The sequence below is a fragment of the Pristiophorus japonicus genome, chromosome 9 (genome assembly GCF_044704955.1).
Source record: "Pristiophorus japonicus isolate sPriJap1 chromosome 9, sPriJap1.hap1, whole genome shotgun sequence".
Taxonomy (NCBI): domain Eukaryota; kingdom Metazoa; phylum Chordata; class Chondrichthyes; family Pristiophoridae; genus Pristiophorus; species Pristiophorus japonicus.
The window spans coordinates 107,751,399-107,770,302 of record NC_091985.1 but is presented as its reverse complement, the minus strand read 5'-3'; the positions used below and the strand labels follow the sequence as shown (position 1 = coordinate 107,770,302).

The window sequence follows — 18,904 nt, the reverse complement described above, 5'->3', positions numbered from 1 at the left end:
TGGGCCGAATGCCGTCCTCCGCGATCTTTCTCCCTAAAAACTACACTTCTGTTGCCATGAAGACGCATTTCGACCTCTTCAGCCACAGCCCTACGCGATCCAGTTGCTGGAGGATCTCCTCCAGGTTTTGTAGGTGCTCGACGGTGTCCCAACCCGTGACCAAAATATCGTCCTGAAAAACCACCGTGCATGGTACCGACTTGAGTAGGCTCGCCATGTTTCTCTGGAAGATCGCTGCAGCCGACCGAATTCCAAACGGGCATCTGTTGTAGATGAACAGTCCCTTATGCGTGTTGATGCAGGTGAGGCCCTTCGAAGACCCTTCCAGCTCCTGCATCATGTAGACCGAAGTCAGATCGAGCTTGGTGAAAGTCTTGCCTCCTGCTAGTGTCGCAAATAGGTTGCCTGCCTTAGGTAGCGGGTTTTGGTCCTGTGGCGAGAAACGATGAACAGTTACTTTATAATCGCCGCAAATCCTGACCGCGCCATCACTTTTGAGTACTGGAACAATTGGGCTGGCCCACTCGCTAAATTCCACGGGGGAGATGATGCCGCACGTTGCAGCCTGACCAGCTTGATTTCCACTCTCTCCCTCATCATATGAGGTACCGCTCGCACCTTGTGGTGAATGGGTCTTGCCTCTGGAACCAAGTAGATCCGCACCTTCGCCCCAGAAAAGTTTCCAATGCCTGGCTCAAAAAGGGAAGGAAATTTGTGAAGAACCTGGGTACATGAGGCCTCATCGACATGTGATAGCGCTCGGATATCATCCCAATTCAAGCGGATTTTGCCCAGCCAGCTCCTTCCAAGCAGTGTGGGGCCATCACCCGGGACAATACAGAGTGGCAGTTCGTGCACCGTGCCCTCGTAGGTGACCTTGATCATGGCGCTGCCCAGGACAGTGATGAGCTCTTTGCTGTACCTTCTCAGTTTCATGTGGATGGGGCTCAGGGCTGGTCTGAGTGCCTTGTTGCACCACAGTCTCTCAAACATCTTTTTACTCATGATGGATTGGCTAGTGCCAGTGTCCAGTTCCATGGCTACGGGTAAGCCATTCAATTTTACATTTAGCATTATAGGTGGACATTTTGTCGAAAATGTGTGTACCCCGTGTACTTCAGCATCTGCCTCCTCTCTCTGAGGCTTGAAATTGCTTTGATCCACCATGGACCGATCTTCCTCTGCCACGGGGTGGTTAGCAGGTTTTTCAGAGCTTGCAGCTCGTCTGCAAGCTCGTTGGAGGTGCCCCATTGTTCCACAGCTCTTGCAAACATACCCTTTGAAGCAGGATGAATAGGCTGAATGGAAGCCTCCACAACGCCAACAAGGTGTGAATTGCCTTGCATTCATCCTTTGTTGGGGACTCTGAGTCATCTGGGTCACCTGAGGCCTGCTGGCAGTTGCAGACTTGTGGTTTCTGCCCTGTATATTTCTGTTCGCAAACACAATTCCAGTTAATTTATGAACATTGCTAGCACTTGTGTGCTGAGAGATTTGTTTGGTGTTATCACTGGTGGACATAAACGCCTGTGCTATCGCAATGGCCTTACTGAGGGTCGGTGTCTCTACAGTCAAAAGTTTTCGTTGGATGGTCTCGTGGCCAATGCCCAGTACAAAAAAGTCTCTGAGCATTTGTTCCAGGTAACCATCAAACTCACATTGTCCTGCAAGTCGCCTTAGCTCGGCAACGTAGCTCGCCACTTCCTGACCTTCAGATCGCTGGCACGTGTAGAACCGATAGCTCGCCATCAGCATGCTCTCCCTAGGGTTAAGATGCTCCCGAACCAGTGTACACAGCTCCTCATACGACTTATCTGTGGGTTTCACCGGAGCCAGAAGATTCTTCATGAGGCTGTAGCTCGGTGCCCCGCAGACCGTGAGGAGGACCGCTCTCCTTTTTGCAGCGATTCCTTCTCCGTCCAGCTCGTTGGCTACAAAGTACTGGTCTAGCCGTTCGACATAAGCTTCACAGTCCTCACCTTCCGAGAACTTCTCCAGGATGCCCACAGTTTTCTGCATCTTTGCGTTGGATTCGTTATTGTGTTCCTAACACAGATAGACTGCACACAGGGAGGTTAAAGTAACAGTGACCTCAGTCTTTTTTAAGACACTCCAGAGTGAGGCACAGGCCTTGGGGACTGACTTATGTACAGTGCTCCCAAGGAATGCTGGGATCCCTTGGGACTTCAGGGGATGCACGCCCTGGTGGCGGAACATGGGAGTGCATGCTTTACAGATACACAACAAAAATGAAGGAGGGAATGTTCCGGGTAGTTGACACACTGTTGCTCAACATGTGGGAGGGCATGCCACAGGCAGCTGAGACACTGTAGCGAACATGAGGGAGGGAATGTTGCAGGTAGTTGACACACTGTCAGGGCACATGAGGGAGGGAATGTCGGAATTAGTTGCTGCAATAAGGGAACACATTCAGACCCCTCACCCATTGACAGAATCAACTGCCACTCCCATTCCAAACACTTTGTCTTCCAGTAGCCAGCTCTGCCCTTCTGGCTGCTGCTGCAACATGGCAGATATAGCGCTCTCGCATAGGATGAACGTATCATGGGTGCTCCCAGGGTATCTTGCATCAACTGACATGATGCAATGCATGTCGTCACACATGAGCTGTACGTTAATGGAGTGGAAGCCTTTTCTGTTCCTTTATATCATGGAATCCTCCAAAGGTGCTCGCAAGTTGATGTGGGTACAATCAACGCAGCCCTGTACCTTTGGGAAGCCGGCAATCCTGGAGAAGCCCACAGTCCTTTCATGCATTGCCTGGGCGGTCATGGGGAACTTTATGTAGTCATTCCTCCGGGCATATAATGCAGTAGTCACCTGTTGAATGCAGACATGTGTGTTGCATGTTGAGAAATAGAGCACACATCCCCAGTTGTGACCTGTAATGATCCAGATGCATAGAATGAAAGTGCATCTGTAACCTTCACTTCAACTGACAAAGCAGTCCTCCTGACGCTTCTAGGTTGCAGATCTGCTTTTACTAACTCTCAGATCTCGGTTACAACTTCTTTGCAGAAACGCAGCCTTCTGACACAGTCTGCATCGCTCAGGTGCAGGTATGAATGCCTGTCTCGATATACCCTACGTGGGTAAGGCCTCCTGCCCATTATTCTACGTGCTCTGAGGTTCCTCATGCGATGACGTCGAATCAATTGTCTCCCCTGCAGCACCATCATGCAGAAGACTTGCACGAGCTATGACATTGTCAGTATTAGAAACATAGAAACATAGAAACATAGAAAATAGGTGCAGGAGTAGGCCATTCGGCCCTTCTAGCCTGCACCGCCATTCAATGAGTTCATGGCTGAACATGCAACTTCAGTACCCCATTCCTGCTTTCTCACCATACCCCTTGATTCCCCTAGTAGTAAGGACTTCATCTAACTCCTTTTTGAATATATTTAGTGAATTGGCCTCAACAACTTTCTGTGGTAGAGAATTCCACAGGTTCACCACTCTCTAGGTGAAGAAATTCCTCCTCATCTCGGTCCTAAATGGCTTCCCCCTTATCCTTAGACTGTGTCCCCTGGTTCTGGACTTCTCCAACATTGTGAACATTCTTCCTGCAGCTAACCTGTCCAACCCCGTCAGAATTTTAAACGTTTCTATGAGGTCCCCTCTCATTCTTCTGAACTCCAGTGAATACAAGCCCAGTTGATCCAGTCTTTCTTGATAGGTCAGTCCCGCCATCCCGGGAATCAGTCTGGTGAACCTTCGCTGCACTCCCTCAATAATAAGAATGTCCTTCCTCAGGTTAGGAGACCAAAACTGTACACAATACTCCAGGTGTGGCCTCACCAAGGCCCTGTACAATTGTAGCAACACCTCCCTGCCCCTGTACTCAAATCCCCTCGCTATGAAGGCCAACATGCCATTTGCTTTCTTAACCGCCTGCTGTACCTGCATGCCAACCTTCAATGACTGATGTACCATGACACCCAGGTCTCTTTGCACCTCCCCTTTTCCTAATCTGTCACCATTCAGATAATAGTCTGTCTCTCTGTTTTTACCACCAAAGTGGATAACCTCACATTTATCCACATTATACTTCATCTGCCATGCATTTGCCCACTCACCTAACCTATCCAAGTCGCTCTGCAGCCTCATAGCATCCTCCTCGCAGTTCACACTGCCACCCAACTTAGTGTCATCCGCAAATTTGGAGATACTACATTTAATCCCCTCGTCTAAATCATTAATGTACAGCGTAAACAGCTGGGACCTCAGCACAGAACCTTGCGGTACCCCACTAGTCACTGCCTGCCATTCTGAAAAGTCCCCATTTACTCCTACTCTTCGCTTCCTGTCTCACAACTAGTTCTCAATCCATGTCAGCACACTACCCCCAATCCCATGTGCTTTAACTTTGCACATTAATCTCTTGTGTGGGACCTTGTCGAAAGCGTTCTGAAAGTTCAAATATACCACATCAACTGGTTCTCCCTTGTCCACTCAACTGGAAACATCCTCAAAAAATTCCAGAAGATTTGTCAAGCATGATTTCCCTTTCACAAATCCATGCTGACTTGGACCTATCATATTACCTCTTTCCAAATGCACTGCTATGACATCCTTAATAATTGATTCCATCATTTTACCCACTACCGATGTCAGGCTGACCGGTCTATAATTCCCTGTTTTCTCTCTCCCTCCTTTTTTAAAAAGTGGGGTTACATTGGCTACCCTCCACTCCATAGGAACTGATCCAGAGTCAATGGAATGTTGGAAAATGACTGTCAATGCATCCACTATTTCCAAGGCCACCTCCTTAAGTACTCTGGGATGCAGTCCATCAGGCCCTGGGGATTTATCGGCCTTCAATCCCATCAATTTCCCCAACACAGTTTCCCGACTGATAAGGATTTCCCTCAGTTCCTCCTCCTTACTAGACCATCCGACCCCTTTTATATCCGGAAGGTTGTTTGTGTCCTCCTCAGTGAATACCGAACCAAAGTACTTGTTCAATTGGTCCGCCATTTCTTTGTTCCCCGTTATGACTTCCCCTGATTCTAACTGCAGGGACCTACATTTGTCTTTACTAACCTTTTTTTTCTTGACATATCTATAGAAACTTTTGCAATCCGTTTTAATGTTCCCTGCAAGCTTCTTCTCGTACTCCATTTTCCCTGCCCTAATCAAACCCTTTGTCCTCCTCTGCTGAGTTCTAAATTTCTCCCAGTCCCCGGGTTCGCTGCTATTTCTGGCCAATTTGTATGCCACTTCCTTGGCTTTAATGCTATCCCTGATTTCCCTTGATAGCCACGGTTGAGCCACCTTCCCTTTTTTATTTTTACGCCAGACAGGAATGTACAATTGTTGTAGTTCATCCATGCGGTCTCTAAATGTCTGCCATTGCCCATCCACAGTCAACCCCTTCAGTATCATTCGCCAATCTATCCTGGCCAATTCATGCCTCATACCTTCAAAGTTTGCCTTCTTTAAGTTCTGGACCATGGTCTCTGAATTAACTGTTTCATTCTCCATCCTAATGCAGAATTCCACCATATTATGGTCACTCTTCCCCAAGGGGCCTCGCACAACGAGATTGCTAATTAATCCTCTCCCATTACACAACACCCAGTCTAAGATGGCCTCCCCCCTAGTTGGTTCCTCGACATATTGGTCGAGAAAATCATCCCTTATGCACTCCAGGAAATCCTCCTCCACCGTATTGCTTCCAGTTTGGTTAGCCCAATCTATGTGCATATTAAAGTCACCCATTATAACTGCTGCACTTTTATTGCACGCGCCCCTAATTTCATGTTTGATGCCCTCCCCAACATCACTACTACTGTTTGGAGGTCTGTACACAACTCCCACTAACGTTTTTTGCCCTTTGGTATTCTGCAGCTCTACCCATATAGATTCCACATCATCCAAGCTAATGTCCTTCCGAACTATTGCCTTAATCTCCTCCTTAACCAGCAATGCTACCCCACCTCCTTTTCCTTTTATTCTATCTTTCCTGAATGTTGAATACCCCTGGATGTTGAGTTCCCAGCCCTGATCATCCTAGAGCCACGTCTCCGTAATCCCAATCACATCATATTTGTTAACATCTATTTGCACAGTTAATTCATCCACCTTATTGTGGATACTCCTTGCATTAAGACACAAAGCCTTCAGGCTTGTTATTTTAACACCCTTTGTCCTTTTAGAATTTTGCTGTACAGTGGCCCTTTTTGTTCTTTGCCTTGGGTTTCTCTGCCCTCCACTTTTCTTCATCTCCTTTCTGTCTTTTGCTTTTGCCTCCTTTTTGTTTCCCTCTGTCTCCCTGCATTGGTTCCCATCCCCCTGCCATATTAGTTTAACTCCTCCCCAACAGCACTAGCAAACACTCCCCCTAAGACATTGGTTCTGGTCCTGCCCAGGTGCAGACCGTCCGGATTGTACTGGTCCCACCTCCCCCAGAACCGGTTCCAATGCCCCAGGAATTTGAATCCCTCCCTGCTGCACCACTGCTCAAGCCACGTATTCATCTGCGCTATCCTGCGATTCCTACTCTGACTATCACGTGGCACTGGTAGCAATCCCGAGATTACTAATTTTGAGGTCCTACTTTTTAATTTAGCTCCTAGCTCCTTAAATTCGTTTCGTAGGACCTCATCCCTTTTTTTACCTATGTCGTTGGTACCAATGTGCACCACGACAACTGGCTGTTCTCCCTCCCTTTTTAGAATGTCCTGCACCCGCTCCGAGACATCCTTGACCCTTGCACCAGGGAGGCAACATACCATCCTGGAGTCTCGGTTGCGGCCGCAGAAACGCCTATCTATTCCCCTCACCATTGAATCCCCAATCACTATTGCTCTCCCACTCTTTTTCCTGCCCTCCTGTGCAGCAGAGCCAGCCATGGTGCCATGAACTTGGCTGCTGCTGCCCTCCCCTGATGAGTCATCCCCCTCAACAGTACCCAAAGCAGTGTATCTGTTTTGCAGGGGGATGACCACATGGGACTCCTGCACTACCTTCCTTGCACTGCTCGTCCTGTTGGTCTTCCATTCCCTATCTGGCTGTGGACCCTTTCCCTGCGGTACGACCAACTCGCTACACGTGATACTCACGTCATTCTCAGCATCGTGGATGCTCCAGAGTGAATCCACCCTCAGCTCCAACTCCGTAACGCGGACCGTCAGGAGCTTGAGGTGGATACACTTCCTGCAGATATAGTCGTCAGGGACACTGGTGTCGTCCCTGAGTTCCCACATGGTACAGGAGGAGCATAACACCCGACCGAGCTCTCCTGCCATGACTTAACCCTTAGATACACTTAAATTGGCAACAACAATGTTAAAAGTTACTCACTGATATAGAAGAGAAAAAAGAAAAAGTACTCATCAATCCAGCCAATCACTTACCCCCTTGGCTGTGACGTCACCTTTTGATTTCTTTCTACTTCTTTTTTGCCTTCTCCCTGTAGCTGCACAAGTCCCGCCTTCTATAGGCCTCTCCACGCACCTCCGACGCTGCTCCCGACTGCCGCCGACGCTGGGCCCCGGACTCCCTGCTGTGCCTTTTATAGGCCGCTCCACGCACCTCCGACGCTGCTCCCGACTGCCGCCGACGCTGGGCCCCGGACTCCCTGCTGTGCCTTTTATAGGCCTCTCCACGCACCTCCTCGACGCTGCTCCCGACTGCCGCCGACGTATTGCCCCCATGATTAAATTGTATCTTTGCAAGAAGCCCAAAATGGCAGACAGGACAAACTTCTTTGTTGTCGCTCTCCCCAAGGTCGACGCCCTAGTATGGACCACACCCAGGTCTAAGCATGTGCAACAGGCTTGCTTAGATTTGGAAACTGCCTCCCCCCCCGCCCCCCAGGTTTCATTTGATGCATAGTGGCATAGTGTAATGGTTCTCATCCCTACAGTTCGACTTCCACCTCCCTCACTGCGCCCCCCCCACCCAACCCCGCGACACTACGGACGCCATTTTGAGCATCTGAGGAAGTGAAAGGCTGCTTAAAGAAGGGGCTTATCAGGATAATTGTAATTTGTGAGTTATTTAAGGGCCTTATTTACTAACTAATCTGCTCACATTTATATTTATATTTGTTGAGGACAAAGGGCATTTATAGCAATAGTGATGGTGTCTGTAACTTCTCTACCATTATTTGTAAATGCTCACATGCTAGAGTCTGCAGTTGGGTTGAGTGAAGAGTCCAATCAAAGAGGTGGCACACTAACGTGGAGGAGGAGACCATACCTCCGCCGAACTTACAGGAAAAAGCAATCATACCCGAGCTTGTCTGATAACACATGCCTTAGGAGGCTGCCCTTCCAAAAGGAGGTCATCGCTGAGCTATGCCAGCTCATCAAGGGAGATCTGCAGCCTATCAGCACCATCAGGACCACACTGCCTGATGAGGTAAAGGTTACTGCAGCACTATTCTTCTATGCTTCGGGCTCCTTTCAGGCTTCAACTGGTGACATCTTGTGGTATCTCTCAGCATGCCACACATTGCTCCATTCAACAGGTGATTAAAGCCCTTTACGCTCACAAGATGAACTTTATAAACTTCCCTATGACCAGGGAGGCACAGACCGGGAGGGTTTTGGGTTTCTCGAGAATAGCAAACTTTCCCAAGGTGCAGGGAGCAATAGACTGTATGCACATTGCCCTGAAAGCACCTTTATAGGATGCAGAGGTGTTTCATAACCGAACGGGATTCCACTCCCTGAGGTCAAGCCCTCAATGCGATCTGCCAGAGGAGGCATGTGCTGACCTCATTGACTCAACCTCCGTGGGGTCAGCGTGGGCACTATTATATGCCTTGGTGTCGCCGACTGCAAGCCGCTTCGTCCCGCTACTTCTGTCGAAGATGACGACGTTTAAGTAGCCGCAGGTACGTTGTCCATTTGAATGCAAAGGGCATCCTCCTACCTTTCCATAACTCCCTCCTCTGGTGATGTGGCGTCCTCCTCCTCGTCCCCACCCGTGGTGATGACCACTTGCAAGCGGCGAGTTGCAGGTGCCAGTGTGGCCTCACTTTGCGCCATAGGTGTTGTAGGACCTGCAAAACACAATTGAGCTTATTAGAACAGAAGGGTACACATGAATAGGAGGAGCAACACTACTACAATAAATGTGACTGAGAGACGTTACATATTAATGCATCATATGGTAATACATCTATGTGGAATTCACTGCACCAGAGAGCTGTGGAGGCTAGATCAGTCGGAGATAGACAGAATGATAAGGGTGTGATGGTTTATGGGGAGTGGACAAGGAAGTGGAGCTGAGCCCTCCATCAGATCAGCAATGATCTTATCAAATGGCAGAGCATGCTTGAGGGGCCAGATGGTCTGCTCCTGCTCCTATTTATGTTCTTATGTTGTTAACCTGAAAGTAGCACAGAAGCTGCATGCATAACATGACATCATTCGTATATTATAATTAAATGACGTTACATTACTTTAACACTGCTTTACACATTACTCGCGTGATGCAAGGGAGGGTTCTGCAAAAGCATGGGTGGTGGCCGAGCAACTGTGGGTTGCCACAAGTGCCGCCGCACGTTCTTCTAGGTCAATGAGCTGCGGCAGCTGAGCAGGGCCTCCTCCGGTGCGCCTCTGCTCACTGCGGTTGTTAGATATTTCCTTTGCAAACGTGACAAGAGCATGGCATGAGCTAAGGTACTATCATGGAAGGACAACAAGTTACAGGATTATATGCTCATATGGTTTGTATCCAATCGTAGATATTCTAACCATGCAATTGATGCATGGTTATAATATCTACGATGGGATAAAATATTTCATAAGATCGTGTTTAGGATCTAATGCTGGACACAAAACATCTCGACTACAATCTCCATGAGGGCCCCCAGGGGAGGTGGAGGGGGGGGCGGGGCGGGGTGGTAATCAGGACCACTCGGGAATGACAAGAGCTATTGTCCAAAGGTGTCCCAGTCCAGGCTGGCTCACTGTGTAAGTGACAGCAGCCGGAGAGACTGACACAGTCTGGGTAAAGGTCACCATCAATGTAATCCATAAGGAGACGGTGCCAAATTTAGACTTAAAAGACTTAAAAAGGGCTCATGTTCTGAGCCCTGCCAAGATCTTAGCAGGATTATATGCAAGAATAACCAGCTTAATTTCAATCAGAGAGATTTATATATTATGTGGATCATTACAATGTAAAATATATTTAATACTTACTCTTGCCGAAGCAACCAGGCTGTTCCAGCGCTTGCAGCACTGGTCCAATCCCCTCGTCTCATGGACGCCGATGAGACCACATCGGCAATCTATAAGATACACCTATTTTTCTTGAAACAAGGCACAGGAAGAGGCCACAAACAAACTGTTTTAAAGTAAAACAATCTATTTTAAAGTAAAAACTGTTGGGCTACCTGGGAGGGAAACAGGCGCCAGCCTGAGGCAAGTAGTGACTCATCACCCATTAAAAACAATCTCTGTGATCAAGGACGAAACTTGGTTATGCATACAAAGACATTGATACCCCAGCGACTACAGATCTGCAAGAAAACCAGGACTACAAAAGACCCTACGAAATGCACATTTTTGGATAACAGAGCATTCAAGATGAGGAGTTATCTTTTGCACTGTCGACTCCGTGTGCAAATTAGTAGCCATTCAAACTCATCGCCACAGCCAGTTAAACAAATCACCACGTCGATCCAGAGGCATTAATCAGACCCCGACCCAGCAGGAAACGTACTCATACTATGGATATAAATATAGGAACACAGAAACACAAGCAGGCATGGAAAGGAAGGAACAGCACTGCAGAGAATGGCCAGAAGAAGAACCAACAGGTCATGGAATCAATGACCATGGACCTGCAATAGCTACAGTCAGGGCTGGTGATTGTATGTCAATTTCTCCCAGACGTCTAGTCCTGTAGTTTTAGTCAGTTTTTGTTGCGTAATAAAACTGACACTGGTTAAGCCTAAACTTTGGGCCATGTGTTGTCCTTTCCCACTATAAGTTCCGAGGTCTAAGAATCAGAGTAGAGTAAAAAACAAACACCCTACAGATCTCACCCCAAATTTTCTGGTATGCCCGGGGTGAAGGCTTCCCACGCCCCACCAGCTATGGACCTCACTGACAAGGGCCTCATCCGAAAATGGCTTTGCCCTCCTCCTCCCCTCCACCTCCTGCCCACTCTCAGTAGACTCATGGCCAGACAAATAACAAAAAAAGAAAATTGCTAAAACTCTGTAGACTCTCTGTATCTCTCCTCTCCAATGCCTTTCTCTCTCTCTCCTCTCTCTCTCTCCCATTACCTTCTGCGCATGCGTGGATGACCTCTGACCTCCCAAATCGCGGGAAAACTTCTTTGCAAAAATAAATGCATGCGCAGAAGGCCGTTGCTAGGGAAGCCTTGCCTTCCACATCACTGAGGCCCATTTCACATCACTGGGCTATCACTCAAAAAAAAGCTGAAAGTTGTGATCCCAAAAATAGGCGATCTTCCAGCAATCCTGAAGGCTGAAACATTGCTAAGGCTGGAACATCGCCCATTTTTTGGGCCCTAGCAATCTGAGTGCAAAATCCAACCCAAAGAATTTCATGAAACTTCCATTTTCTGCATTTTCAGTTGGAAATATTTAAGCTTGATGATGCATATTTATGTGTTCTTGACTCCCTCCAAAACTTCGCAAAAAAACAATGGCGTCTTTCTGTGCTGATTTTTTCATGTGCACTAGTTTTTCTTAAGTGCCCAGAAAGTTTTTTGGGAATGGTTACAGACGCCGTCCTAGGAAAAATATGAGTTGGCCAAACTTGCTTAAATGTGAAAAACTGGTTCAGACATCAGGTTACAACCTAAAAAAATCATAACTAACTGAGTGACACTGGCGTACAAAGATTGAGGAAACTTGGATTTTTAAATTTAGGCCAAAAAAATGGCGCAAATCCCGGTAGAAAATTGAGCCCATAGTATGTTCAATAATGTTTGAAACTATGTCGTACTTCTATATTAGCATCCAACAAATGACACTGGTGAGATTTAAAATATATATTTAAACATGAGGTATCCACCATGATTTGGTTTTGAAAAAGATAGCAGGTGATTCTGTCCTTATTGTCCTTAATGTTATCTGTATTTCTAGAACCCAACAAAAGAGCTGTTAAGTAGCACAGCGGGAGTGACTGGGATCATCATTACTGTGGCTTTCGTTCTGATGGTGACTTCATCTACACAGGTTATTAGAAGGTCGTTTTATGAGCTGTTTTGGTTCACTCATCATCTCTTCATTATCTTCTTTATTGGTCTCATCATTCATGGTTTAGGGTAAGCGTATTTTCTTTTGTTAGAATATAGCATTAATGCAATATCAAAATGACAAATGAAAACACTCCTGGTAATAAGTTTTCACTTTGTGTTACAGGCAAAACAGATGACATCAGCATTGTTAATATATTTATAAATAATGAGAAATGCATAAGTCCTGTTTACAATTCTAAAAAAGTAATTATTAAAGATAATACAATGATACAATTAAGCAATTTGGATGCAAAATCTATATTTATAAACATTTTAAAGTATATGTATTGTGCTTGGAATCTCAAATTGATGAATTCATCTAACAACTATAGATATATATATTTATATACATATATATATAGATCAACGAGAGAGTCTAACCACCACCTCTTGACATTCAACAACATTACCATCACCAAATCCCCCACCATCAACATCCTGGGGGGTCACCAAGGACCAGCCACATAAATACTGTGGCTACAAGAGCAGGTCAGAGGCTGGGTATTCTGCAGCGAGTGTCTCACCTCCTGACTCCCCAAAGCCTTTCCACCATCTACAAGGCACAAGTCAGGATTGTGATGGAATACTCTCCACTCGCCTGGATGAGCGCAGCTCCAACATCACTCAAGAAAATGGATACCATCCAGGACAAAGCAGCCCACTTCATTGGCATCCCATCCACCACCTTAAACATTCACTTCCTCCACCAACGGCTCACCCTGGCTGCAGTGTGTACCATCTACAAGATGCACGACAGCAACTCGTCGAGGCTTCTTCGACAGCACCTCCCAAACCCACAACCTCTTCCACCTAGAAGGACAAGGGCAGCAGGCACATGAGAACACCATCACCTGCAAGTTCCCCTCCAAGTTACACACCATCCTGACTTGGAAAAATATCGCCATTCCTTCAACATTACTGGGTCAAAATCCTGGAACTCCCTCCAAAACAGCATTGTGAGAGTACCTTCACCACGTGGACTGCAACGGTTCAAGAAGGCGGCTTACCACCACCTTCTCAAGGGCAATTAGGGATGGGCAATAAATGCTGGCCTTGCCAGCGATGGCCATATCCCAAGAATGATTTTTTTTTCAAATGCTCTAAATTTAGGCTCAGAATCCTTATGAGGTTTGAAGAGTAGCTAAGGGATGCAATCTCTGTGGTGTAATGGTGATCACTCTGGACTTTGAATTCAGTGATCTGAGTTCAAATCTTAGTGAAAACTGAATTCTTGTTGTCTCAGCTGTTGGAAAAATTGAGGCAAACAGTGAAAGGCACCTGGAAGCCAATTGCTGCTGGTCAGTTGGCTGTCTTACTCAATGAGAATTGAGCTCTTTGTCTAAATGTCAAATTATAAGCTTAGCCTATCTTTTTATGCTTTGCATGTATGTGTTCAATCCCTGGCATCTCTAAAGATTTGTAATTTATATATATATTCAGAAGGCCTTCAATACGGTGCCACGTAATAGACTGATGAATAAGATCAGGGCATGTGGAGTCAGGAGACAAGTAGCAGAATAGATAGCTAGCTTCAAGACAGAGAGCAGTAAAGGGTAGCTATTCAGAATGGCAGGTGGAAAGTGGGGTCCTACAAGGATTAGTGGTGGAATCAATGTTGTTCACAATTTACAACAATTTAGACTTTGGAATCACAAAGACGGCTCAATTTTCCCCAAGCCCGTTTTCTGAAGTATTGCCAGAGTTACGCCAGTTTTTCTGCACCAGAAATAATTAGCAAAAGTTTCCCCGATACATAATTCGAATTTGGTGCTGCACAGCTCGTCCCGTCGCCTCGAGGGAAGGAGCCTGCTGTCTGCACCGAAAAATTATGCCACACCTTCTGCGCATGCGCAGGAAAAAAAAATACGTTTTTGACGTCGTTGCAATGGAAACGCATGCTCAGTACAGCTCGGATTTAGCAATCGGCCATTTTTAAAGAGCCAGTTGTGTGTGTGAGAACTTTGAGTGCTGTGCGAGATCATTGGAAAAATCTCAGCTGCAGCAATACAAGATGCAACGTGGTGCAAGGACCAAGAGTTTCTTACAGGAAGAAGTGGAGGCACTAGTTACTGTGATGAGAACAGATAGCAGAAGCAGAGGTCACATAAAAGTTCAACCCAAAGAAATGTAGAAATGCTGGAACCAAGTTGCAGAAAATTACTGTGCAATGGTGACCACCATGAGATCTGGAGGCCAGTGTAAAAAGAAGTGGCAGGACCTTGGTCAAGTAGTTAGTGTAAGTAATATTTTCATTTATTCAATGCAATTGCAATTGTAAATGTGACCATCTGTATGTCCTACCCAGCAGAAAGCAACTTCTTTGCTAGTGCTGTTGGGGAGGAGTTAAACTAATATGGCAGGAGGATGGGAACCAATGCAGGGAGACAGAGGGAAACAAAAAGGAGACAAAAGCAAAAGACAGAAAGGAGATGAGGAAAAGTGGAGGGCTGAGAAACCCAAGGCAAAGAACAAAAAGGGCCACTGTACAGCAAAATTCTAAAAGGACAAAGGGTGTTAAAAAAACAAGCCTGAAGGCTTTGTGTCTTAATGCAAGGAGTATCCGTAATAAGGTGGATGAATTAACTGTGCAAATAGATGTTAACAAATATGACGTGATTGAGATTACAGAGACGTGGCTCCAGGATGATCAGGGCTGGGAACTCAACATCCGGGGGTATTCAACATTCAGGAAGGATAGAATAAAAGGAAAAGGAGGTGGGGTAGCATTGCTGGTTAAGGAGGAGATTAATGAAATAGTTAGGAAGGACATTAGCTTGGATGATGTGGAATCTATATGGGTAGAGCTGCAGAACACCAAAGGGCAAAAAGCGTTAGTGGGAGTTGTGTACAGACCTCCAAACAGTAGTAGTGATGTTGGGGTGAACATCAAACAGGAAATTAGGGGTGCATGCAATAAAGGTGCAGCAGTTATAATGGGTGACTTTAATATGCACATAGATTGGGCTAACCAAACTGGAAGCAATACGGTGGAGGAGGATTTCCTGGAGTGCATAAGGGATGGTTTTCTCGACCAATATGTCGAGGAACCAACTAGGGGGGAGGCCATCTTAGACTGGGTGTTGTGTAATGAGAGAGGATTAATTAGCAATCTCGTTGTGCGAGGCCCCTTGGGGAAGAGTGACCATAATATGGTGGAATTCTGCATTAGGATGGAGAATGAAACAGTTAATTCAGAGACCATGGTCCAGAACTTAAAGAAGGCTAACTTTGAAGGTATGAGGCATGAATTGGCCAGGATAGATTGGCGAATGATACTGAAGGGGTTGACTGTGGATGGGCAATGGCAGACATTTAGAGACCGCATGGATGAACTACAACAATTGTACATTCCTGTCTGGCGTAAAAATAAAAAAGGGAAGGTGGCTCAACCGTGGCTATCAAGGGAAATCAGGGATAGTATTAAAGCCAAGGAAGTGGCATACAAATTGGCCAGAAATAGCAGCGAACCCGGGGACTGGGAGAAATTTAGAACTCAGCAGAGGAGGACAAAGGGTTTGATTAGGGCAGGGAAAATGGAGTACGAGAAGAAGCTTGCAGGGAACATTAAGACGGATTGCAAAAGTTTCTATAGATATGTAAAGAGAAAAAGGTTAGTAAAGACAAACGTAGGTCCCCTGCAGTTAGAATCAGGGGAAGTCATAACGGGGAACAAAAAAATGGCGGACCAATTGAACAAGTACTTTGGTTCGGTATTCACTAAGGAGGACACAAACAACCTTCAGGATATAAAAGGGGTCAGAAGGTCTAGTAAGGAGGAGGAACTGAGGGAAATCCTTATTAGTCGGGAAATTGTGTTGGGGAAATTGATGGGATTGAAGGCCGATAAATCCCCAGGGCCTGATGGACTGCATCCCAGAGTACTTAAGGAGGTGGCCTTGTAAATAGCGGATGCATTGACAGTCATTTTCCAACATTCCATTGACTCTGGATCAGTTCCTATGGAGTGGAGGGTAGCCAATGTAACCCCACTTTTTAAAAAAAGGAGGGAGAGAGAAAACAGGGAATTATAGACCGGTCAGCCTGATCTCAGTAGTGGGTAAAATGATGGAATCAATTATTAAGGATGTCATAGCAGTGCATTTGGAAAGAGGTGACATGATAGGTCCAGCATGGATTTGTGAAAGGGAAATCATGCTTGACAAATCTTCTGGAATGTTTTGAGGATGTTTCCAGTAGAGTGGACAAGGGAGAACCAGTTGATGTGGTATATTTGGACTTTCAGAACGCTTTCGACAAGGTCCCACACAAGAGATTAATGTGCAAAGTTAAAGCACATGGGACTGGGGGCAATGTGCTGACATGGATTGAGAACTGGTTGTCAGACAGGAAGCAAAGAGTAGGAGTAAATGGGGACTTTTCAGAATGGCAGGCAGTGACTAGTGGGGTACCGCAAGGTTCTGTGCTGGGGCCCCAGCTGTTTACACTGTACATTAATGATTTAGACGAGGGGATTAAATGTAGTATCTCCAAATTTGCGGATGACAATAAGTTGGGTGGCAATGTGAGCTGCGAGGAGGATGCTATGAGGCTGCAGAACGACTTGGATAGGTTAGGTGCGTGGGCAAATGCATGGCAGATGAAGTATAATGTGGATAAATGTGAGGTTATTCACTTTGGTGGTAAAAACAGAGAGACAGACTATTATCTGAATGGTGACAGATTAGGAAAAGGGGAGGTGCAACGAGACCTGGGTGTCATGGTACATCAGTCATTGAAGGTTGGCATGCAGGTACAGCAGGCGGTTAAGAAAGCAAATGGCATGTTGGCCTTCATAGCGAGGGGATTTGAGTACAGGGGCAGGGAGGTGTTGCTACAGTTGTACAGGGCCTTGGTGAGGCCACACCTGGAGTATTGTGTACAATTTTGGTCTCCTAACCTGAGGAAGGACATTCTTGCTATTGAGGGAGTGCAGCGAAGGTTCACCAGACTGATTCCCGGGATGGCGGCACTGACCTATCAAGAAAGACTGGATCAACTGGGCTTGTATTCACTGGAGTTCAGAAGAATGAGAGGGGACCTCATAGAAACGTTTAAAATTCTGACGGGGTTAGACAGGTTAGATGCAGGAAGAATGTTCCCAATGTTGGGGAAGTCCAGAACCAGGGGACACAGTCTAAGGATAAGGGGTAAGCCATTTAGGACCGAGATGAGGAGAAACTTCTTCACCCAGAGAGTGGTGAACCTGTGGAATTCTCTACCACAGGAAGTTGTTGAGGCCAATTCACTAAATATATTCAAAAAGGAGTTAGATGTAGTCCTTACTACTAGGGGGATCAAGGGGTATGGTGAGAAAGCAGGAATGGGGTACTGAAGTTGCATGTTCAGCCATGAACTCATTGAATGGCAGTGCAGGCTAGAATGGCCGAATGGCCTACTCCTGCACCTATTTTCTATGTTTCTATGTTTCTTTAAAAATATATATTTTCCTACTTTTGCAGAGGAAGGTGGCACATAATAAAAGGGAAAGAACTCGAACAGGAGGAGGCCCGACAAATCTGCACCCACTGACACCCGTGGAAGAGAGGGTCGCTGCTTTGATGGGTCCTGCCTGGAAAAAAGCAATCACCACTGCACAAGCTGGGCCCACACTCGAGGGAGAGGTTAAGTCCTGCAAATTCGTCGTGGTCCTTCAAATCAGCCCGCTGCCTGGCCTGCGATGTGTGAGACTACTCATGCCACCCACCCTGCCACCTCCTGTGCTGCTAACCATTTGACTGTTCTGTTATATTTTGCAGAACTTGAGGCCAACCCTGATGATGCAGAGGAAGATTCAGATGCGGATGAGCCTGAAGAGGAGAACATCTTCCAATCCAATCCTCCAGACCAAGAACATGGGAGTGAGGCGGAGGGGGAGGGGATGGAGCTGGATGAAGCCCCCACTGTTGTACTGACTTTGGAGGAGGTGTTGCTCAAGGAGGTGACAGCTCCTTCCGTGACGAGTGGTTTGAGTATTGGTGGGACATTCCATGGTTTCACACCTTCCGAGGTTGTGGGTCCCAGTGGTGTGGTGCAGCGAGGCACACCCAGGGCCCCACCTTCCGAGGTTGCCGGTCCCAGTGGTGAGCACAGCAGGCAGTCTTAGAATAAGGTGGAGGAGAGATGGGTGCAGCCTTTCTTTGCTGTTGTTGTTATTATTATTGTTGTTACTGTTGTATCTGTTCTCAACTTAAAAGTTATTTGTAAGTTATATAAATTTACAAGTTTAAAAGTTTGTAACTAATCTTAGACTTTGTAAGTGATCTTAAAGTTTTTAAGTGAGCTTAACTGAAAACTTTAAAATATGATACAAGAATATTTTATAAAGTTAAGTGCAAACAAATGTTCGTTAAAATTTTGAATAAAATATATTTTAAATTATAACTGAATCATTTACATTATTTGTTCCATTAGCACAACATAATATTACGGAACAGGTTCAAACAGTAAACATGGTCCATTTGGAATAGTTGCTGCTGAGTCTTCAGGCAACAAAGCATTTACGGATGAGCTGCTGGCAAAAAGCTCAAGCAATCTTTAAAGGGGCACAACGGCCCACCCTCCTCCACCGTCGTGCTCTGGGTTCAGGTAGTTGCATGGCTTCCTCGTCCTCCTCCTCGTCATCCGTATCTTCCTCCTCATCATCAGC

The 18,904-nt window shown here is 46.2% G+C and overlaps 1 protein-coding gene across 1 annotated transcript in view; it reads left to right on the top strand.

Annotated features, from left to right (window-relative positions):
- Window positions 1-18,904, top strand: part of LOC139273909 (NADPH oxidase 3-like) — a 110,027-nt gene that overhangs the window by 32,686 nt on the left and 58,437 nt on the right. Inside the window, exon 6 of the mRNA XM_070890981.1 lies at window positions 12,104-12,285. Within this exon, the coding sequence (XP_070747082.1) occupies window positions 12,104-12,285 (182 nt within the window). The remainder of the gene's footprint in view (window positions 1-12,103; window positions 12,286-18,904) is intronic.